At 48.7% G+C, this 22,314-nt stretch overlaps 3 protein-coding genes across 14 annotated transcripts in view; 1 reads left to right on the top strand and 2 right to left on the bottom strand.

Annotated features, from left to right (window-relative positions):
- Positions 1 to 386: 386 nt before the first annotated feature.
- On the bottom strand, positions 387 to 4,900 carry POLR3K (RNA polymerase III subunit K). Its single transcript, XM_044981218.1, has 3 exons — positions 4,662 to 4,900; positions 4,232 to 4,319; positions 387 to 1,059 (listed from the first exon to the last, which is right to left on the bottom strand). Exons 1-3 carry the CDS (start codon positions 4,770 to 4,772, stop codon positions 932 to 934), a joined length of 327 nt encoding a protein of 108 aa, XP_044837153.1. The 5' UTR covers positions 4,773 to 4,900; the 3' UTR covers positions 387 to 931.
- SNRNP25 (small nuclear ribonucleoprotein U11/U12 subunit 25) lies at positions 4,866 to 18,208 on the top strand. Of its 4 annotated transcripts, XR_006572636.1 has the most exons (7): positions 4,866 to 4,996; positions 5,489 to 5,579; positions 7,011 to 7,116; positions 7,577 to 7,651; positions 9,699 to 9,761; positions 13,682 to 13,818; positions 17,994 to 18,208. XR_006572636.1 is itself a non-coding variant. In XM_044981216.1 (6 exons), the coding sequence occupies exons 1-5, from the start codon at positions 4,880 to 4,882 to the stop codon at positions 9,751 to 9,753; spliced, it is 444 nt and encodes a 147-aa protein (XP_044837151.1). In that variant the 5' UTR covers positions 4,866 to 4,879; the 3' UTR covers positions 9,754 to 9,761; positions 13,682 to 15,334. The 4 variants fall into 4 exon arrangements, 2 of the variants coding, with proteins under 2 accessions (XP_044837151.1, XP_044837152.1); XM_044981216.1 differs by lacking the exon at positions 17,994 to 18,208 and having other exon boundaries at positions 13,682 to 15,334; XR_006572637.1 differs by lacking the exons at positions 9,699 to 9,761; positions 17,994 to 18,208 and adding an exon at positions 15,898 to 16,035.
- RHBDF1 (rhomboid 5 homolog 1) overlaps positions 16,084 to 22,314 on the bottom strand; it is a 97,020-nt gene continuing 90,789 nt past the window's right edge. For all 9 annotated transcript variants that reach the window (XM_044981208.1, XM_044981213.1, XM_044981209.1 and 6 more), the window contains 4 exons: positions 20,650 to 20,725; positions 18,662 to 18,762; positions 18,204 to 18,357; positions 16,084 to 16,503 (listed from right to left, as the gene is read on the bottom strand). In XM_044981208.1, coding sequence (XP_044837143.1) covers positions 16,084 to 16,503; positions 18,204 to 18,357; positions 18,662 to 18,762; positions 20,650 to 20,725 — 751 coding nt within the window. The remainder of the gene's footprint in view (positions 16,504 to 18,203; positions 18,358 to 18,661; positions 18,763 to 20,649; positions 20,726 to 22,314) is intronic.

Here is a 22,314-nt window from a genome sequence, read left to right as displayed (position 1 = left end):
ATCAAAATACATCAATATAAGTTAGGTTTGAATCCTACTGTGTATCAACACAGGGATTTGCACTGGTTTCACTAGTTGCTGAAGGTTTTTTAAACACACCATTCGTTAAACCAGTGCAACTTTGAACATAGACAAGGCCTCTGTTTAAAATAAGCCTGAAAAAAGCACTGTGGTATCCTTAGTGTCCAGCACTCAGGACCTTGATTTTAGGCCTTATGAGATGGAAGCCACCTCCACTCACACACTGGCCTCCTACCATCCAGGGACAGGAGTTAAATATTGAAACACAAAACTAAAATGACAATTCCTCTCCATCACTCTGATCATGCTCCTTGTATGCTGCATCTCTTTTCCCTCATCTTTCACCTATCTTTTTTTTTCCCCTTTCATTCATAAGCAATCTAGGGCAAGGGGACAGGCTTTGTCAGCTTTCTGTACAGAGCATAGTACAACAGGGCCCCAAGTCCTGTGAGTTCAGTACTGATCCAGGGGAAGCATCACTCACTGAAGCAATAGTACGACGTAAACATTTTATTTGGCTGTTTCTCATCTAGATACTGACCATTCCTGTCATTTTTTGGCCTGCAATCTTAGATCACAGCTGTGGTTAGTAATAAACAATAACTTAATGCATCCCTATAAAAGAGCAGCGTTGCAGTAGGAACTGCTGAATAAATAGATTTTAGCATATAATCTCTAAACAGAGGCAATTCTTTGTTCTAACAATGTTTGCTATCAGGAAAATGTGCAGTATATGTATAACCTTCAGCCCCTGGACCATCAGATTATGGGGAATGTCTGCACTAGCAGCAGCCAGTGTTAATTTAATATCATGCACTAGTCCATGTTACTATCTTTCATACAACCAAGCTGGGGAATTTTCAAACAAAGAGCAAAAACGATACTGAAGAACTTAAATCTGAAGCAAAAATTAGTCCCTCCACCTGTGGCCGCACTGGGCATTACAACACTTATAGAAGGTGGTCATGGGCTCATCGGCTGATCTGGTCTGAATCTGCATGAAGTAGGCACGAGGATGCTCACACTTGGGACACGGCTCTGCAAAAGAAACCAGAAGAACTCCAGTGAGTACAGCTCCCAGGGCTAGCAAAGCAATTCTTTGTTCTGTCAGGGGAGCTCACTTCTAGAGCTGCTCTATCTGAAGGGCTAGAATTCAGCCTTCCACAATCCATTCAAGAGCTATTTCAAGATGTCCACTGGCTCACTTTTTACATGATGGGAGAACTTAGATGCCAATAGATGAACTAATGCCAATGGATTTAACATGTTGAGGACTACCTGGTTTCTAAGATATGGGGGGGCACTATTGCTGCTCTCATAGCCACTGACAGGCAGGGCCAGAAGCCACTTCTTTCCCAAGCAAAAATCTTGCAGGGTAGGGGACAGATCCCACTGGGAGTAGGGAAATGCAAGCACAGAAATGGCAACAGCTCCATGCAAGTAAGCAGACCCAGAATATGCTGTTCAATATATTTATAAATGATTTGGAAAAAGGGGTAAACAGTGAGGTAGCAAAATTTGCAGATGATACAAAATTAAGTCCAAAGCACACTGCAAAGAGTTACAAAGGGATCTCTCAGGAGTGGATGACTGGGCAACAAAATGGCCAATGAAATTCAATGTTGATAAATGCAAAGTACTGCACATTGGACAACATAATCCCAACTATTCATATAAAATGATGGGGTCTAAATTAGCTGTTACCACTCAAGAAAGAGATCTTGGAGTCATTGTGGATAATTCTCTGAAATCATCCACTCAATGTGCAGAGGCAGTCAAAAAAGCAAACAGAACATTAGGAACCATTAGGAAAGGGATAGACACTAAGGCTTTGGCTACACTTGCATTAATCAAAGCGCCAGCGCTGGGAGAAAACTCTCCCAGCGCTGTCCGTACTCCACTTCCCTGTGAGGAATAACGGACAGCGCTGGGAGCACAGCTCCCAGCGCTGGGGCTTTGACTACACTGGCGCTTTGTAGCGCCGCAATTTGCAGCGCTGCAGAGGGTGTGTTTTCACACCCTGCTGCAGCGCTGCAAATTTGTAAGTGTAGCCAAGCCCTAAGACAAAATATAATACCACTATATAAATCCATGGTACACCCACACCTTGAATACAATGTGCAGTTTTGGTCACCCCATCTCAAAAAGATATTACAATTGGAAAAGAATAACTAAGAGGGGATGTGATAAAGATCTAGAAAATCATGACTGATGAGGAGAAAGTGAATAAGGAAGTATTATTTACTCCTTCTCATAACCAGGGCCAATCAGAGGGGGAGCCAGGAAGGCCATTTGGCCTGGGCCTCAAGCTCAAAGGGGGGGGGGGGGGGCTCAAATTTAAACACTTGTAAATTTTGTTGGCATTTGATAAGTTTCACAACTTGTTTTTATGCGCATTCCTATCAGACCAAAATGTGACACACACTCATCTTAGAGCTGCAAATTTAAGCAAATAAGAGAGGTGATTTGGTAAAAGACATAATTTTTTTATCTGATATAGATTTGTCATATTAAAGAGTTAAAAATATTCATAAATATTAATATCGGTTCTGATGGCACAAGATTAAACCGTGATGAACGTGTCCTCTCAGATCAGCTGATTACAGAAACAAACCACTACTAGTGGCTGGTGCTGGATCAAGTGCATGTTTAAAGGGAGAGAATTGTTACATTTTAGTGTCTTTATAGTTTTATGTCTAGTTGACTAAGGAATTAATGTGTGAGAATTCCTCATTATTATCTTCATACGGTAGCTACAAGAGGTGACTGGTTGGTTGAGCCCTAGCTTGGTAGCTAGGCCATCATCATAGGCTTTCATAGTCTATAGGCCCAGATTCAAGGTGAACATTTGTGAGGACACAAATTTGAGATTTTTGGACATTATCCCTCTGTCTGTATCCGTGTCTGTGTTTACTATACATATGTCATCCCTTTGTCTTCAGTTCAGCCTATTATATCTTGCATGCTTGAGTTTTGATTCAGTGATAAGGATAATAACCTGTTTCATTTTGTGTTCTAAATTGGTATTCCTTCGTTTTAAGTCTTTTCAGCATTTGTGTACACGTTTACAGCAGAATATTTCAAGTGTGGATAGCAACATATTTACTTTAGAACATTTCCAGTGTAAACAGGCTACTTATTTACAGTAGAGCATTTCAAGTTTGGATAAACTACTTATTTACAGCAGAACTTTTCAAATATGGTTGGCTACATGTTTCAGCTTAGTGGTCTGAGCACTGGCCTGCTAAATCCAGGGTTGTGAGCTCAGTCCTTGAGGGGGCCATTTAGGGATCTGGGGCAAAAATCTGTCAGGGATAGTACTTGGTCCTGCTGTGAAGGCAGGGGATTGGACTCAATGACCTTTCAAGGTCCCTTCCAGTTCTATGAGATAGCTGTTTTATTAGATGGAGATATACCTATGAAAGACATTTTGTAGTTAGCTTGCATTGTATTTTTTACATCGTGATTTACCTTTTCCTAGAGTCCTTGTTCCTCCTTTTTCTCCACTTTTGCCTTACTCATTTTTGTAATTTGTATATCATCTGTGAGCTCCCTCTGAAAACTCTTTTTTTGGTGCCTTATTTTCTTTTCATGTGTCGTCATTTTTTATTTTTATTATGGCTAGGGGCCTCAAACACTGGAAGTGGCCCCCGCCTCTCTGGACCTCTGAGAGGGCCTGCTCATAACACAAGAACTAGGGGTCACCCAGTGAAATTAATAGGCAGCAGGTTTAAAACAAAAGGGAGTGTTTCTTCACATAACACAGTCAACCTGTGGAACTCATACTAGGGCATGTTGTGAAGGCCAAAACTGTAAGGGGTTTCAAAAAAGAGTTAGAGGACAGATCCATCAATGGCTATTCGGTAAGATGGGCAGGGACACACCCCCATTCTCTGAATGGCTCTAGCCTCTGACTGCCGGAAGCTGGGACTGGATGACAGGGGATGGATCACTTGATAATTCCCCTGTTCTGTTCACGCCCTCTGAAGCACCTGGCACTGGCCACCATCAGAAGTCAGGATCCTGGGCTAGATGGACGGTTCTTGTACTGGAGAGAGGCTGGGAGCCGGCTTGCCGGGAGCTGTTCCCTGACTCAGCTTGTCCCTCATGCACTGGCTCAGCTCCCAGCCATGCCAGGAGGGCCCAATGTCCCCAGCAGTGGGGGGGGCCAACCAGGCATCACCAGCCAAGCCCCAAGGGCGATGCTCACCTGCCGTGGAGTCCACGTTCTCCCACGCTGCAGCACCACCCAGCACGTCATCCACCTCCTTCAGCTTCGGGTACTTCCGGCTGCTCACCTGTGGGGCACACAGGCCCTGAGGCTCCAGCCAGCCCCAACCTGGATTTCACCCAGGCGGCCTGGGTGGGAGGTGCCTCCCTCCATAGCATGAGCCACGCCCACATCAGCCCCGCCCCCCGGCGACCAGCTCCGCCCCCAGCAGACCCCCTCAGGCCAGGCCCCGCCCTGCAGCGACCAGCTCCGCCCCCAGCAGGCCACTCAGGCCAGGCCCCCAGGCTCTGATTGGTTGCTCTGCCCCAGGAGGCGGGCTTTTGGGCCTGGCAGTCCCCGCCCACCGAAGCACAGGCCTCGCCAGGGGAGGCGGCAGCAGGGGGCACTGCCACCAGCGGGGGGGGGGTACCTTGCGCGTGACGTTGCGCACGTAGGGACACGTGGTGCAGGCGAAGCGGTGGCATCTCGCGCCTTCCTCAGCCACCAGCACGTTCCCGCAGGCCGGGCAGAACAGCAGCATTTCCGCTTCCGGGTCACGTTGCAGCCCCGCCTCTTCCCTTCTCCGGGTTACGGGAAGCTCCGCCCGCGCTCAGGTCCCGCCTCCTGGCGAGCCGCGCGCGCGGGCTGATGGCGGAGCCGGGCCCCGAGGAGGAGGAGCTGGCGCACGCCGAGGTGCTCGAGCTGTTCCAGGAGGGGCTGGCCCGCCTCGTGCAGGACCCGCTGCTCTGCGACCTCCCCGTGCAGGTGCCGCTCGCCCCCCGCGCGGAGCCCCCCCGTCCTGGCAGCGCCAAGCCCCGCCCCCACCGGCATTGAGCGGCGTCGCGCCACTGCGTCACTCCCTCCCCTCCCCCCGCTCTGGGGCGAGCCGGACAGGAGCTGGGGGCGTGTCCCGGTCCCGGCCGAGCCCACGTGACTGCCGGAGGCGGGGCCCTGGAGAATGGGGGGGGTTGGGCGTAGGGCGGGGCAAGGCCCTGGAGAAGCTTGGGGGCGCAGGTGGGTTCTGGGCATGGGCAGTCATGGGGGGGCAGAGCCCTGGAGAAAGGGGGGTGGGTGCGGGAGAGGAAGAGGGCTGTGGGGGTGGGGTAGAACCCGTGGGGGGCGGGGGAGGCGGGCAAGAGGGCAGAGCCCCATGGCTGCAGGTGTCAGATGCTTTGAGTCACACCCGTCAGAGCACTAACAGGGCTGTGGGGAGCAAGGTGCACCTGGTGGTTCATCTGCCTTTCACTTCCTGGACAGGTCACTGTGGAGGAAATCAATTCTCAGATTGCGCTGGAGTATGGCCAAGCCATGACGGTGCGGGTGTGCAAGGCGGATGAAGAAGTTATGCGTAAGTCCCCTGACATGCTTCTCACCCCACCCCCGGCGCCCTATGCGGCCTGTCGGGGTTGTGTTGGGAGTCTCTTTGGGTATGTCTACACTGCAATAAAAAGTCCACAGCTCTGAGTCCAGGTCAGTTGCCTCTGGCTTGCAGGGCTCAGACTGTGGGGCTAAAAATTGCAGCATAGACTTTTGGGCTCAAACTGGAGCATGGGCTTTGAGACCTACCCGTCTTGTGGGTGGGTAGCTATGGGTCTTTTATTGCAGAGTAGACACATCATCTAAGATCACACTGACGGCCTGCCATAGATCACTGGCCAGATCTTTGACCTAAAGTGAAGGGAGGGGCTACAAGCCCAGAGAAGTGGGTCTGCTCCCATATGCTACTTCAGGGGTTGTGTAGGGCCTGCCCCTACATACATGTATGCATGACATGTATTTGCCATGTTAAATGGCACATGCAGGGACCATGCTGAATCATCTCCCTTGAAAAATCTCACGCACATTTTAGAGCTCTGGAGCATTGGTCAGTTAGAAGTTGGAGCAGGAGGAGAGTGGTAGACCTAGCTGGGGTAGTTGCTTGCAGTTAAGTGGCACTGGGCATGTGTGCAGCCTTCTACTGAAGCCAGGCTGCGGTGGGGTTGGATCTGGGGAGGATGCTGAGACCAAGGTTCAGTTCCCACATCTTCCCTTGCCACTTGATTAGTGCCTATCCCACTGCTTAGCTCACTGTGAGGTGACCTTCCCTAGCCAGTGTAGGGGTGGCATTGATGGGCTCTGGGGAGGAATTCCGTGCTTGGTGAAAGAAGGCTATCTGCAGGGGATGGGTTTTGAATGGGATCAGAAGGTTGAGGAGGAGTTCTAGGAAATTCAATCCAGTACACTTAAGTATTGAGCCAGCTAGTAAGCCAGTGCAGCAGGTGTTGTGTCTGAGGTTGGGCAAACCCCTCCACATGGCACCTTACCATGGTGATATTGTGAAGGGGGCTAGATTGGTAAACTCCTTGTCATGCAGGGCTCTGAATACTGCCAGCAGGGTATCAGAGTGCGGTAGCTTAGTGCCTTCTCACCAGGCCCATGCAGCCCAAACCATCTTCTGAGTCAGACACACAGGTGCTGTGATGCAATAAAGTAAAAAACTCCTGTGCGGTAGTTGATACAGCCAGGCAGACTCATCCCTACCTCACTTCTCACCAGCTGCCAAGCTGGCTTTGTATCATCCAGTTCCCAGCCCTGTGCAGTTGTGGCACAGGCTTTTGGACTGGAGCATTAAGGAAAGCTAGTCCTAGTGTTGCTATTTGTGGAGAATGAAGAGCACAAAGCAACTCCACTGAAAGTGCAGCTTCCAACAGGTGAGGGCGGGGTCTGGAAGCTGGAGCTCTGCCTCCCTTCGGACAGCATCTCTGGGACCATAGCCAGGTGACAGTCTTTTCCCTTTTAGCTGTAGTAGTGGTACAGAATGCCAGTGTCCTGGACCTGAAGAAAGCTATCCAGCGATATGTTCAGCTGAAGCAGGAGCGGGAAGGGGGCATACAGCACATTAGCTGGTGAGTTGGGGGCTCCCCAGAGGAAAAGGGGTGCTATGGGCAATCTGATGCACCTTGATACTACCGTTTCTCCTACAACAAGAGGAGTGTAAATCAGCCACCCACACAATCCTGTTCATTTCCTTTTGTCTCTGAGGTGCGTAAATCCCGGCCTTCATTTGTGTAATCAACCCAAGAGACATAACTGCAGGTGGAATCCCTTGTAAAGCACATGTGGGGCAGTAAGAGCCTGAAGGCCCTAGCTGCTCTGTCACTCCACTCTGGACTGACCTGTGATAGCTGGGAACAGAGCGGGATTTCACTCCTTTCATATTTCGGGTACCTCAGGGAGCAGCACTTGCGCTCACTGAGTCATGTTCATTGCTGTCCCCTCTGTGCTGTCATCCTTATTCTCTGATCCTTTGTGGGTTGCTGCTGTTCCTGCTGCCCTCTCTTAAGTCACAGAATTTTGCCTTTACAGGACGTACGTATGGAGAACATATCACTTAACCTTTGCTGGAGAGAAAATGACAGATGACAAAAAGAAGCTGCGAGAGTAAGTAGCAGGATTTTTCTATCTTCACTGAGCCTGTGGGGACTAGGAGGAGGCCTGGCTTGTCAGATTGCATGTCTGTAAAATGTTTGTGCGTGCAAAGGCTGGTCTTGTCCCTTTGATTCTGGTTAGATTTTCCATTGGAAAGCTTGAGAAGTGTGACCGCATTGCCTCATGGAGTGCTCCCAGGGTTGGTGTCACGTGAGCGAACTAGCTGCACATCTCTCCCTGACCTGGGCTCAGGCACGTGTTTTCTCCCTGGGGGAATCTGTGACCAGTGAGCTTGACCAACAGCCTCCTTAAAACAGTGTTTTTAGCTAACCACTGCAACAAAACAATGAGAGAGAGGGAGATTTTCTAACAATAAACAGCCAACACGCGTATTGAGTCTCATCTAGTCTTATGATTTTCTATATGCTCAGTTAGACAGGCTTTCCTCTTCAGTTACAGGAACAAAACAGAAGCCACTTATATTCCTCCAGCCAGACCAGAACCTCCTGTGTCTTTGGGTTTCCCATTTGGGTTCCCTCTTGTTCAGATGGTTCCCACAAAAGCGGGCTAGAACCATTAAGGAAGGCTGCTTCTCTGGCTTGGTCTCTTAATGAACCGCAGCGGAGGCGATTTGGTGACTATTAGTAAGGGGTTCTCTTAGAAAGTCCTCTCTCCATAGGTTGGTTAGCCCCGCTATGCAGGGTGAAAGATCCTGCCCCACTTGTGATACACCACTGACAGATCTAGAGCCAACATTTATAATTATTATTAAAGGGACACCACCCCCACCACCCCCCGTGTCTCAGTGCCTGTTTCTCACTCTCTGGGCTCTCCTCATAATGTGCATGACTTCATGCTCTTGGAGAGAGCTCAGTGGGGAGCGTGTATAACAATACAATACGTTGACTTGATGTTTCAAAGTCAGCAAACCTTGAAGTTCAACAGAGCAGCCATGAGTCCTTTCTCCTGGTGAAAAGCTATTTCCCTGATTCGCAGTTACTGAGAGTAGGTTCTGCATTCCCCAGGCTTTTGCTGTTTCCAGAGCACCAACCACAGGTATGCATGGTGCTTCCCAGATAAATGACAAACACTCTGCCCTGAGGGGCTCAGTTTAAATTAGCCTGACAACACCATAGATGCCAACTGACCAAGGGGAAAAGAGGCAGGGGGGTTACTTTTCCTCAGGGAGCAGTATGCATGTGTGGTGGGGCTGCGAGGGCAGAAATTAGCTGGGACCAGGGGTAAGTACGTCTGTTTTCTGCTGTGATTTAACGGGCACTGAGGCATCCAGGATAAGATGAGGACAGGGAGCAGAGCAAGGAGCTGTGCCACTGGTTGAGAGGCTGAAGGGAGAGGTAGGATGGGAGTCATGATAACGCAGGAAGAGGGAGTGGAGTAGAAGGCAGCAGGCATACCAAGGATGAGAGTGGAAAACAGGCTCCTGGCCCTGCTCAGTGTTATGTCACTGGGGATCTAAGTAAAGAAGTTTACAAACCATCCCAGCTCTACACACAGTCAGTAACACGAGAAGAAGGGAGCAGCGCCAGCACCTGCTGCATTCTCTAGCTATTACACACACTCTGGCACTGGGCACACTGGAGCCAATCAGTTTGGACGAATAAAATTGGCAACCTCACGTGCACAGACTGAAGGGGAAAGGCATGTCTCCTAAATACTGTATGCAGATTGGTGTGTGCAAGAAATGCCTTCGCTACAAAAAAAACAACCCTCCCGCCCCCTCTCCATCAACACTGCCGTGCATGCATGATTCTCCCATGGGGGACAGGATGAGAGAGAATGAGGTGCATGTGATAGATGTTAGTCATGTAACTTAATGCATTGCATGACTGCAGGCCCTGAGTTACTGCAGTGATGGGGTGGGAAGCTGGATAAATGGACTAGAATTCTCTGGTCACATGACTATTTGGTGTCCTGCCAATAACATGGTGCCCGTGTCTCTCCTTTAAAGCATGAACTCTGACAGGTGAGGAGGTGTGTGTTGGCTGGGGGCATATAAAGGTTTGTTCCTAGGCATATAACAGCATAACTCTCTATGCAGGTACGGCATCAGAAATCGTGATGAGGTCTGCTTTATAAAGAAGCTTCGAAAGTGACCTGTAAGGTATGTCCTAAAGCTTCCTGCACACATTCTGTAAGCCTATATCTTCATTAATCCAGGACCATAGTGCTTGTGCTCGTGGAGGCCAACGCTGCAACTGTCAGCTCCTGGAGTGCTCAGAGTTGTTGCTGTATCCCAATCACATTCAGCCGCTTGTCCTACTACATTTCCAGGTCTCAGTCATATAGGCTGGAGTGAGGCTGAGTGGGCAGACGTGCCTCATTGTTAGGCACTACGGCTGTTACTGATATCAATGGGATTAGTTACCTCCCCCCAATAGTATTTTCAGCTAATAAATACTGTTCTCTGAAGCAGCACTTTAATTTATAGTTAATGATTAATTCAGTGCTTATATAAACCACATAGCAAGAACACAACTAAATCAACCTACATGTTGAAAGCAGTGGAAACAACTGGTTCAGGTATTTAATAAATCACCCACTGTCAATGGAGTTCATGCATTTGGTTAATGTTGATATGGTTAAAAAACATTCTTGATGCATTTCCCAGATATCCTTAATTCTGAGCCACAAGATTATAGTAGGACAGCAGTTCTAGTTCAGTTAAGGTCAAGAGTCACCTACTGTTTAAAACACACCTATTCTAAATACTCTAAAATCCACAGGGCGACGTGAATTGTTAGAAATTTCTGTGCCTTGCGGAGACGGGTGCATTCAGGGTAGGGTTAGTGATCCAAATTTGGGCTCATTTGAGGCAAGGGTCCCTTCCCAAAATATCAGCTGTTTACAAAAATCATCTGTTTTTTATTTTTATTTTTTTGCCCATACTTCGGGCTCAGACTTGCTTCTTTATAAACAGACCTCATCCTGATTTTTGGTGCTGTACTTGAAGAGAGAATTATGAAAGTGTTTGTTCCTGGGCATATAACAGCATATCACCCAAACTGGTGTTGCCCCCTGGTTGTATCACCTTCCCATTTGGGGAATCAGTATTGAAAAAGTTACTGAGTAAAGTACACTACTCCAGCGTGGGTTGGCCCAAAGAGCAAAATGTGTAAGGGCAGCAATCCTAGGGCTCTGCTGAAACCAGAGAGTTTGCAGGCAGACTGTTGTGACAATAACTGGGTCACTCAAGGGGTCATGCTGTGATAATTGAACCGGAGCTGCACCCATGTACTGAGAGTTTGAGCCCTTTCCTTGGCAGCTGTCAGAGAATGCATGTTGTGCACACTAGTTGCTCTCTACCTGCATTCTGCAGGGATCCTTTTGAAAGCTTGGCCCTGAGACCAAAATTTCTGGTTTAAGAGCAGTATTGTCAAGTGCTCTAAAATCCACATGCAGCCTCGGTTTTAGTTTAGAAGTATTGTCAAGAAAATTAGCGTTAATTAAATATAGGGCGGATGAAAGACTCTAGTAAGCAATAAGGATAATGAAATCCTGACGCATGCCCCTCCACCCTTTTCCTGTACAACGGGACTGAGTGTGATCAAAGAAAAGCAAGTAGCTGGGCCATTTAGTCAAGGGGATCCTGATACACTGCCCACCTAACATGAGCTGCTGCTAACACTTTCAGATTCTTAAAACTTTTGGGTGGCAGAGATAGGAGGGTGGGATGTGGTGTCAGAGCAGTGCCAGGAAGTTGGGGGGGTTCAAGCTGGGGGCTCTGCCCTTTTGCCAACCTTTGATTGTTAGGACTGTGCTCTGGCATAGCTACTGAGGGGCCAGCCCACCACTGGACAGCAGCCTTTACAAGTGTCAGGACCCATCCCAAATGCTGGTTTTTGAAAACCCAGTTTGATGATTAGAGCTTGGATGAAAAACTGGGATTCCAAAGATGTAATTATACTAATTTTATTATGATTCCTCCATGAATAAGGGATTGTCCTCAGAGACCTTTGCTTTCTGGGTGCTCAGATGCACTGACAGAATCATGAGAGAGGAAATTTAGGCACCTTCCACCTTCTTGAAATTCTTCAGTCAACCAGAACCAATGGAGGCCACAGGGGCAGAGGCTGACTCTTTCAGACCTTGAAACCGAAGTCTGAACAGATCCAGAGGTCTAGCCTCAAGGGCTTCCTTAAGCAGAGGACGTTGCAGACAAATCTCTCTGTACTTGTGGGCTCTGGGAGTGAAAGTCTGACAGATCAGATACCCAAAAAGCAAGTGGCCTTCTCCCAGACACTTCAGGTACAGTAACTCCTCACTTGAAGTCATCCTGGTTAATGTTGTTCAGTTAGAGAACACGCTCATTTAAAGTTGTGCAGTGTTCCATTATAACTCTGTTTGGCAGGTGCCTGCTTTGTCCACTGCTTGCAGAAAGAGCAGCCCATTGGAGCTGGCTGGTGGGGGCTTGGAACCAGGATAGACCAGCAGCCCCACTATCAGCTCCCTTAAATTCCCTGTGCAGCAGCTGCCCAGAAGGCTATCAATTGCCAGCAGTTCAGCTGTCCCTCCCCCCACTACCATGTGCTGCTCCTGCCCTCTGCCTTGGAGCTGCTCCCCAGAGCCTCCTGCTTGCTGGGGGAGGTAATGTCAGGGTGTCCCCCTCTCCCCTGCTTCTGCCCCCCACTTACCCCATTTCCATAGAGAAGGGTGTGGGGAGACAGGGAGCATGCTCACAGCAGCTGCTCTCAACTTGTGCATTTCCCCTTTTTAAGTTGATCATCTGTCTCTATCTGCCATGCTGTCTCCCCTCCCTCCATTTGTTCTGCCTTGTAGAGTGTGAGGCAACATTAACATGTTAACCCTTGAGGGCTCAGCCGAGTGCTAGTTCATCATTTAGCAGTAAGGCATTCCCTGGGAAGTATCCCACCCTCTGACTCCTCCACCTCAACCATGCTTCACAGTCATCATTGCTGTGTGTATGTGTGTATATATAGATTTATATATATAATAGTCTTGTCTGGTGAAAAAAACTTCCCTGGATCCTAACCCCCCCCCCCTCCGCATTTACATTAATTCTTGTGGGGAAAATTAGATTTGCTTACAGTTGCATTTTCAGGAACATAACTACAATGTTAAGTGAGGAGTTACTGTACTGTACTTGGGTGTCTGATACTGGGAATACAGCTGGGCAGCAAGCACACCTTTTAAACCCCAGCTTCCTTTACTTTTTTGGTTCCACCATACCCCAGAACCAGACACCCTAACTATTCTCTATGAGGGAACACTGATTTTTTTTGGAGGAAACAAGTCTCCAGCTCTGAGGAGACCAGAGTTCATATCTGTCCAGGCACGCAGTTGGAAGGAACTGAGGTGGAGAGGGCATTCCGCCTCCTTCTATAATCTCTCCTTCAGTACCTTGGGGAGACTGAGGGGCAGTTGTCTCTGGCTAGTAAAGGCACACAAGATGGCACAGTACCCGTAAGTGGGAATATGCAGTGCCACTTGTAGAACTAAATGTTCTGTAAGGCCGCTGGGCAACTGTAACTCTTTGTTAATGAAGATTGTGGGCAGTTAATGTAGTTAAAATGCTTTCAGACAGTATGAGTATTTTCAACAATGTAACAAGTGTATGGTGTATGCTTACTAAACAGGTCCAGTGTCTGGTTGGCATTTAATCTATGGTGGCCAAAATTGTCAGTCTTGGCTGATTAAAGTTAGGCACCTGAATCCATATCCCTGCATCTAATAAAGTGAACTGGTTTTCCAAAAGCCAAAGGAAGCAGCAGCACTACACCACCAGGCTGCTCATCTAGGTGCCTAACTTTAGTTACCAAGATTAAAAAAAAATCATGCAACCAAAACAAATTTTTGTAAGTGCCAAGCTCCTAATAATTGATGTAGGAAACATTGTGCCTGATACAGGCTGCTTGATTGTTCTAGGGTAACTATAAATAAAACACAGCAACATACACCACTCAGAGTGCCAAGCTGGTGCACAAGGTCGCTTGCCAGCCCAGCTGGTCTGTGGAAAGCGTGGAGGCAGTAGCAATATCTTAATTTCAAACTCTTTGATTACAGCTCCAGTTTTTCTGCCTGAAAAGGACTAACTCCAGGTTGTTACTGCAGCAGGACCAGCCTGCAGATTCAGCATCTTTCCAGAAGAGAAACTTGTGGCATTTCAAAGAGCAAAGGCAGGAGGCAATGAAAATTCTCTGGTAGGTTAGTGTTTGAATGTGGTGTTCGCTTTTGCTGTGCCCTGGCTATGAAGGACAAATGGTGCATTTTGATGCTTCTCAGAGCCCTCTGAAGTTCTGTCTGCTGGAACTTGATGCCACCATAGGCACAACCACAAATAAAGGACTAAGCCTAATAATTTATGCAGCTGTCTTGACCAGACTTTGGTCATGAGGAAACAGACACTGACGAAATCCAGACCACAGAGAGGCTATATTGATCTTGAGCTACTGCTAGCTTAAAAAATGGATATGGTGAAATTGGATATTGCCTTTAAGAAGCCATAAACAGTGGCATGAGGCCTTGAGCCCAGAAGATGGGAATCAGACCAACAGCAGCTAGAGAGCACGCATGTAGTGAGAGGACTGGCCTGTATGAAAAACCAAGGCTTTTGTCCTGCCCTGCCTCAAGGAGCTTGCTCCCTTAGTGAGATAGGCAGGATGTGATGGCCTCAGAACAAGGAACTGGCATCTATAAAACAAGATGAGGCAGCAGTTCCATGTTGCAGAATGCCAGCCTGTGTGTGTTTATTAAATGTAATTTATTTAAAGATGGTGTGATGGGTTTGAAGGAGGAGTGGAAAGCATATAGGAGCAGGAGTCATCCTGTGCCTACAGCAACTGAATCACTACCCAATCAACTATGAGAATTTAAACATTTTGGAAGAATTCTCTGAAGGTTCTCACCCAGCTGCGCTACCTTGCTAGAAAATCTCTAAAGTCCAGGATATCTATGGTAGCATTCTCTGAAGTGCTTCCAGTTCCACACGCAGGGCCAGATAGAACTGCAGGGGCTCAGTGTGCAGATGAGCCCCTAGAGTAGGGTTTTAGATTTATTAGGAACTGGGGAAATTTGGGGAAAGGAAGAGCCTATACAGGAAGGATGGGCTCCAACGAAACCACAATGGAACCAGACTGCTGGTATGTAAAATTAAAAAGGTTGTAGAGGAGTTGTTAAACTGAGGGCTGGGGGATAGCCAGCATGTTCAGAGAGAGACATCCCTTAGGGGAGGAACTGTTAACAGGGATGCTCTATAGCAGTGGCCCCCAAACTTTTCAGGGTCATACCCCCTCTTACCTCTGTTCCCCCTGAGCTGGGGGGGTGGAGCCCTGGGTACAGGGCTGGCAGCTGGGTACCACTCCCCATGGGGGTTAGCCTGGGCCCCAGCTGTGTCCCCCCCAAACAGTCATCCAAGCCCCATAGTTTGGGGACCTCTGCCCTATAACCTAGTAAAGAGGAGAGGACAGAAGTTCATAAAATACAGATAGGATCTAGAGAGGAAACAGGAAATTGAAAGAGCTTTAGGACTGAATAGGTCCCTTTTTAATCAATTGTGCCAACCTAAAAAAAAAAATAGAAATGTTCAGGGCTACTGATGGGACAGGCTCTGAGTTACCGCAGAGATTTCTTTCCCAAGTGTCTGGCTGGTGGGTCTTGCCCACATGCTCAGTGTCTAACCGATCACCATATTTGGGGTCAGATTGGCAGAGATCCTGGGTTTTGTACTACAGGCAAGTCAAGCAGGTGGATACAGGGCAATTAAGGTGAAGGGAGCAAATAGACATGGTTCGCCACAAGTACAGGTGAGTCTAGCAACAAGCAGCTGATGATACTTATCACACTGATTTCACATGAAGAGCCATCACCAGGTGGGGCATGTAAGGCTACTGTCACAAACGTTCCAGGCTTAGCCTACAAAATGGTGAGCCTGTAAACTGCCATAGAGAATTCATCATGGCAACTACTACAAAACAGTAAAATCGAATCATCCTGCTAGGACTGTGAAACCCTAAGACATGGAACCTAATTTTGCAGTCCGAGGGAAAGGACATGGCCAGTAGGTGCTTGAGATTGAATATGCTTAGGATAAAGCAAACAAATGTAGCCATAGACTGTGCAGAATAGTTAACAGTAGCTAAAACGCTACCTTTCCATTTAATCACCACCTTAGCAGTAGTAAACAAATCTGGTTAAAAATGTAGTATTAAAGTACTGTAATAAAAATATGGCAGCAGGAAAGGTTCAATAAATTGAACAAGGCACAATTGTTCTGTTTTCAGAAAATGTGCAGATCTTCTGAGATAAGGCAAAATAGGTCTGCCAAGTGCTGACAAAACAGTTTAAATTAACCATGGTCAAGGGTTAGATGTGTCACAGGATGAGAGGTTTTGTCCATGTGGAACTGGCCCAGCAGCTGCAAAGACAATCCAACTCCAGGACCTGCTCGAGAAGCCAGTCTTCGCCTTTCAATGAAGCTGTGCGTCTAGATCATATTTCTCACAGAACTTGTCTGTGAATGGAATACACGTGAGGAACTCACACCACTCACACGTGATCGGATAGAAATAGAACAGAATCACCAGTCCTGAGAAGAGTCCAATGAAGATGAGCTGGAACACTATAATCTGGCATCGCTTCCGATATAAATCAAATTTCCCAAAGCTAATGTAGGGCAGGAAGGCAAAGGACAAGAAGAGGCCACTGATGAATCCTGAAATGTGGGCAAAGTTATCAATCCAAGGCAGGAGGCCAAAGGCAAAGAGGAAGAACACCACAGCCAACAGCTTGAAGAAGGCCCTCCATGGCCGTGCCAAGATCTGCCAGCTCTGGAAAAGTTCCACAAAGAGACAGGCCAGGATTCCAAACTGGGATCCTGCAGGGCCCACCTGCAGGAGAAGGATGACACAGGTTACAGAGAGGGAGATCAAACCAACCCTGCTATTGATTGCTCCTGCCGGGTCTCAGCTTCACAGAGGTGCTATCAGCCACTGGAATGCTCCATGTCAGTGACACTGAGGAGCTACCTCATTCTGAGTCAACAGCTACCAGGGGAGCCATTTTCTACATGGGGGGGGGGGGGGGGGGGTGCAGCGCAAAGTATCTGCATCAGGCCTTCTGCCAGTTTGAGTCAGCCCTCACTCTTGTATGGTAGCATTCAAGCAACAAGCATGCTATACAGCTCAAGCTAGATACCAGTATCCAGTGGTGAGGAATAGAAGGTATCCTCTAGGCCAGTGATACTCAGGCTTCAGTGGTTCAGGAGCCAAATTAGCTATCGCACAGTAGTGTGAATTCATTGTTTCATTTATTATAGTGCTATATATTCGCACGGCAGAATGACTGACCAAGTATATTATCATCAACTACAGTTCATTAACACAGTAAAACATCCTGATTGTGTGGTTTTAGATTGGTTAATAATTAAGTTATTAACCAGTGTTTTAATGTCATGTGCTACAAAGAGCCCCAGGAGACACATTAAAGAACCACTTGCTGCTTGCGAGCCTCAGTCTGAGTATCACTGTTGTAGGCTCTACCATTCTTCTAAAATGTATCAGGACATCACCTGGGAGCACGATACGACTTCGGCTGCTGGCTACAGGATGGGAGCAGGGAGGCAGGGGTGGAGGAAGGTGTGTGAGTAATATTGTATGTGCTTCTACTGCCATGACAGGCTGTTTTAGTTATCTGCCTCTTTTTCCTTGCCATGGGAACACTCAAAGCCTTTTAAGATCAGGGCCTACCCATAGCCAGCAGCCTAAAGGCAGTGACCATTTGTGGAAGAGTGCAGGCATATTGCTCTACCTGCAATATAAATATGTTCAAGATCATTTTCAGGGGTAAAGAGAGGGCCATGCCTGGTGGGGGAGTTCTGGAGACAGAGCCCCTAGGTGGTGGCAACAGCAACTCCCATTGCTGGGATTCTGTTTAAGGCCAGTTCTACAATACAGACCCATATCAGTCAAGGATATGAAAAATCCACACCCCTGAGGGACCTAGTTATACCGACCTAACCCCCAGCGTAGACAGCGCTATGTCCCCGGGAGATTCTCTCATCAACAAAGCTACTGCCGCTCGGGGAGATGGAGAAGCTCTCCCCATCAGCATAGGAGCATCTTCACTTCTATGGACCTCTCAGTCTCAGGTCTGTCAGAGGCCTGGGCCCCTGCAGTAGGCTAACTGAAAATGGGCCCCTTACTGTGCTGGGCACCTCAGTGCCTCCTCAGGACTGCGGGCAAGGCCCGGCCTCCTGTTTCTTGGGGCCATGTCCTGAAAGGGCGAGACCCTCAGAGGGTCCAGAGTGTTCTGGGGATTTTACTACTCAGCAACTGGACCAGTCGGTCACTGGCCAATAGAGCTGCCCTCTGCCTCACAGGCCAGGGAGATGCAGAGATGGCCCATGACAGAAGTGGCAGTGGAGGCTGAAGTGCCAGGAGCTGTCATCCCGTTCCTCATCCGAGTGGTGTCCACAAAGGACGAGTTGGGCCAATCTGGGGTCCCCAGTCTGGGCTGTGCTAGGGCTGGGTGATGTAAGAGTCAGTGCTCTCAACAGGTAACTGGGGCTGCTCGTCTGCCAGAGACTTACCTCCGCTCTGTAGGGCAGGAATATTGCACTGGCCAGGTTCCCAGTGATGCCGCTGAGCAGGTAGATGATGGAGATGCGATGCCAGCCTGCCAGCTTTTCCAGGTCTCGCAGGATGGTCATCTGGAAACAGACTGAAACCAGGCAGTGCAGGATCCTACCAAATCAGGAGAACACCAGAGCTGAGGCAGCAGCTACTAAAGTCCTGTACAGTCCTGCTCTGTAATCCCTGCCCCAGGCTCAACCGTGGCCTCTGTCCTGCCTCCTGCGAGCACCTGGGCCAAGGACATGAAATATTTGTAACTTATTTGAGGTGCAGAGGCTACTGGACCCCTGCTGAGCACCACCAAGCAGGGATAACCACTCCCCACCCCCTGCAGGGAAACAATGAGCACCATACCCAGACACCTCCCCCCCCCCCCGAGTGTCAGACACTGGTTTGTTTTTGCAGTGAGACTTACCCAGCGTGGAGGAAGAGGGAGAGCCACAGGCGGTAGAACTGGTCAGGAATCTCTGGGTTTAGGAAGGGCAGGAGGCCACAGACATCATCCATGCAGTGCACCTAACAGAGATCAAGGTCAGCTGGAAGCCCTGAGGGTCTGTCGGGGGAGGGGGAGGCAGTCACACTAACCAGGCTGCAGGCAGTGATGGTGGTTGCTGGGAGATGTACTGCCTTCTACTCCAGCCATGACAGTGCTGTGCCAGGGGCTGAGGCCTCCAGATGGGCATGGTGAGGGCTGGCAGAGGCATAAGGCCATAAAACACCTCAGTTTCATAGACTGCAAGGCCAGATGGGACCACTGTGATCATCTAGTCTGACCCCCTGTATGACACAGGCCAGAGAAGTGCCCCAGAATCATTCCTAGAGCAGATCTGTTAGAGAACCATGCCCTCCACCACGACCCCATAGCAGGTTGTTCCAATTACTCTCACTGTTAAAAATGTACCCCTTATTTCCAGTCTGAATTTGTCTAGCTTCAGCTTCCAGCCAATGGATCATGTTAGACCTTTTTTCGCTAGATTGAAGAGCCCGTTGTTAAACATTTGTTCCCCATGTAGGCACTTACAGGTTGTAATAACTCCTTGAGACTATCAATAAGGCAGGTTTTCCAATCCTTTAGTCATTCTCATGGCTCTTATCTAAACCCTCTCTAATTTATCAACATCCTTGTTGAACTGGCACCAGAACGGGACGCAGTATTCCAGCAGTGGTTGCAACAGTGCCAAATACAGAGGTCAAATAACCTCTCTGGTCCTACTCGAGTCCCCTGTTTACGCATCCAAGAACTGCATTAACACTTGTGTCTGGGATGACTCACCTGCCTAGGTCTCTAGAGAACTGAGCAAGATTCATGAGCATGTCCTAGCCATTCCCATCTTCATGTGCATCTACACTTGCTTACACAGCTGCTGGGACTCCCAGTCCCCACATGGCCAGCAAAAGGAACAGCATTCCAGGGCTCTGGTGCTGCACTCCAGCAGGGGCCAGAGCGTGGGCACCTGTATTGGACTTTACAGGGATTTGACGCCCACCTCATTGTGAATAAGTAGAGTCATACCCTATCACCATGCACACAGTGCCCATGGGGTACCTCTCCCCAGAAGTTCCTAAAGTGGCCTGAGAGGCATAGCAAAACAGGCACCAAAACACAAAGCCTACAGGGCTCAAACATTCTCTTCACCCTCCATGTTACCTAGTGACCCATAATAGCCAGCTCGCAGCCTGGAGGCTGAAACCTGGCTAGAATGCAGGCTGGAATATGCTGCCCCCTCCTGCCACACAAAGGTATTGCTCTGCCTGTCTCATTGTAATGTGCCTAGTGCCACAGAATCTAGGCACCTCTGCACCTGTATCACATGGACTGGCCCAGGGAAGCCAGTGTAGCTGCGTGACTGCCCCCTACAGGAAGATATGCATCTTCCCCCTGCTCACATGGGACAGGGGAGCCCAGTCACCTGACTTCCTGTCAGTGCAGGAGCCTCCATATGGGTATCGGTGCTCTGTGCACCTGCCCTAAGTTACTCCCTGCAACTCTCCAGTTACCCTCCTCCCCACCACTCACACGGAGCAGGGAAGTCACATTCTCCCCTCTTCATGGAGAGGAAGCAAAAAGACCACACAGCACATCATGAGCAGAACTAGAACCAGGGTTCTGGTACCTCGCTTTCACCCCCTCACACTCGTTCCTGAATCTCCTCCTTCTCTAACCTGTCTGTGGCTCAGAGCCAGGCCTGCCCACCCGCCCCCCTTTGAATAAAGGCAGGAGAGCTCTGCGGGCAGTGCAGCCTCACATGGGGCCCACTGTGGGGCACAGCAAGGGGCTCCCAAGCTAAGGGAAGGAAAGCTGCAAAATCTTGCCCAAATCTCACCAAACCACTTGGAGGAGACAGGGGAGAGGGAAAGAGAAGAATGAGGCCATGAGAACCTGCCCTGCAGCCTTGGCCATACCTGGGAGCAGAGCGTTGCCTCCTCATGGAAATAGCCCCGCATGAAATCACAATACTCTCGGGATGTTATTTCACACCTGGGGGGGGAAAAAACAGCAAGATTCATTTGTGCTGTTAGGAGCACCTGCTGCCCTCTTGGAGGAGCCAGCCTTGCTCTACAGGCCTCAGACCCCCTCATACCCTGAGTCCAGGCCCCAAAGTTGGCATCATAATGCACAGGATTCAGAGATGTGCTTCCCCAGCACTGCTGTAGCCTCTCCCTGCCAGGGGCATTTGTACCATCCGTTCTGCTGCCATTGTGTGTGGTAATGTCCCCATTAGAGCCAGGGAACCACTCTGAACAATTCACCCAGCAAACAGAGCCCTCACCAATATCCGCCCCAAACACATCCTCAGTCACCTTCAGCACCTCAGTCAATTGCACCTCAAAGTCACCACCGTGTCTCACCCACCAGCCTAATGCCCCGGGGAATCCTGAGGAGGCACAGGAGCTGGCTTGTGCTGCCCTTCCCCTTTCTGTCTAGGACCCTTGCCTGTAAACCCTTTTGGTGCAGAGACCAGGTCTTCCCTTTTTTCTGGGAGGTGCTCATCTTGCTCAGGGCACTCGGGCTTGGTGTTCCCTGAACATCAGCCTCCAGTCTAGCTGCACAGCTCTAGCAATAGACACGATTTACACTTGTGCAAATCCCACCAAATGTGTGAATCATGACTACATTAGTAGTTGCACTACTACACCAACAGCTATGCAGCCCGTGTAGACAAGGCTGTACAAGAAGGCATTGATTTCTATTGGGATTTTGTTCTATGAGTGAGATTGGAACAAGAACCTAAGGATCTCCCTGCAGGAATTATAACCCTAGTCCATTGATTTCCTAGCTAAAGTGAGTCTGCCACGATCTTAGGGGTCTCTAAATCTAGGTACTACAACATCCATTGCAGGGCTTTCTTACACTGTGAGAAACTTGAGGCAGGGACTTTGTCTGTCTCTATATGTGTATAGCATCTAACACAGAGATCTGATTGGTTCTCTAGGCACTACCACCATGCGATTATGCTGGAAGATGCTTATGGCTGCCAACAAATTGGTCTAATCACAGACCTTTGTTAAACTGATGGGTGCTAAAACACCCTTCATTCAGGCTACACAGAAGGAGCAATTAAATAGCCCTTTATGTAATGATAACTGGAAACAATAAGAAGCTACCTATTAAGAACTGTGTCCAAGGTCTAGGACACAGTTAAGCAATGTGGTCTCAGGGTTTCCCTGGCAGTGATTGCAAATACAGGGGCTGAGGAATTGATTGGTTGCAGCTGTGTGTGCGCGCACGAAAGGAGAAAGCCAGAAAAACTAGTGTAGCCCTGAAAGGGATCACAGACAGCTCCTTAGGGCACAGGACTCACTGGAGAGGCAGACTTTCAAGTTGTGAGCAAGGAACTTCTGTTATTTGTTCCTTCTGTGTTCCAGGGAACAGGACTGTGTGTCTATTCTTTGTAAATAAACAGGATCGCACCAAAGAAATACCTGACTCTTATAATCAATTTCCCCTACTAATGGAACAACCTCACAAGACCCCAAATATTGGCTATCCACATCAGCCAAAGGGGCACCCGTATAAAGAGTAAGAAGTTCCTCTTGCTGAAAACAAGCCAGACAGACCATCACACT

The sequence above is a fragment of the Mauremys mutica genome, chromosome 11 (genome assembly GCF_020497125.1).
Source record: "Mauremys mutica isolate MM-2020 ecotype Southern chromosome 11, ASM2049712v1, whole genome shotgun sequence".
Taxonomy (NCBI): Eukaryota; Metazoa; Chordata; order Testudines; family Geoemydidae; genus Mauremys; species Mauremys mutica.
This window is presented reverse-complemented; position numbering and strand designations above follow the sequence as displayed.

Bases quoted from the DNA above. Each gene is read 5' to 3' on its own strand.
- POLR3K (XM_044981218.1), bottom strand. From the start codon at position 4,772: ATGCTGCTGTTCTGCCCGGCCTGCGGGAACGTGCTGGTGGCTGAGGAA. The intron at 4,320-4,661 runs GTACCCCCCCCC...TGTGCCCCACAG, and splicing joins TGCGCAACGTCACGCGCAAG to GTGAGCAGCCGGAAGTACCC. The intron at 1,060-4,231 runs GTGAGCATCGCC...TTTCTTTTGCAG, and splicing joins GAACGTGGACTCCACGGCAG to AGCCGTGTCCCAAGTGTGAG.
- SNRNP25 (XM_044981216.1), top strand. From the start codon at position 4,880: ATGGCGGAGCCGGGCCCCGAGGAGGAGGAGCTGGCGCACGCCGAGGTG. The intron at 7,117-7,576 runs GTGAGTTGGGGG...TTGCCTTTACAG, and splicing joins GGCATACAGCACATTAGCTG to GACGTACGTATGGAGAACAT. The intron at 7,652-9,698 runs GTAAGTAGCAGG...CTCTCTATGCAG, and splicing joins GACAAAAAGAAGCTGCGAGA to GTACGGCATCAGAAATCGTG.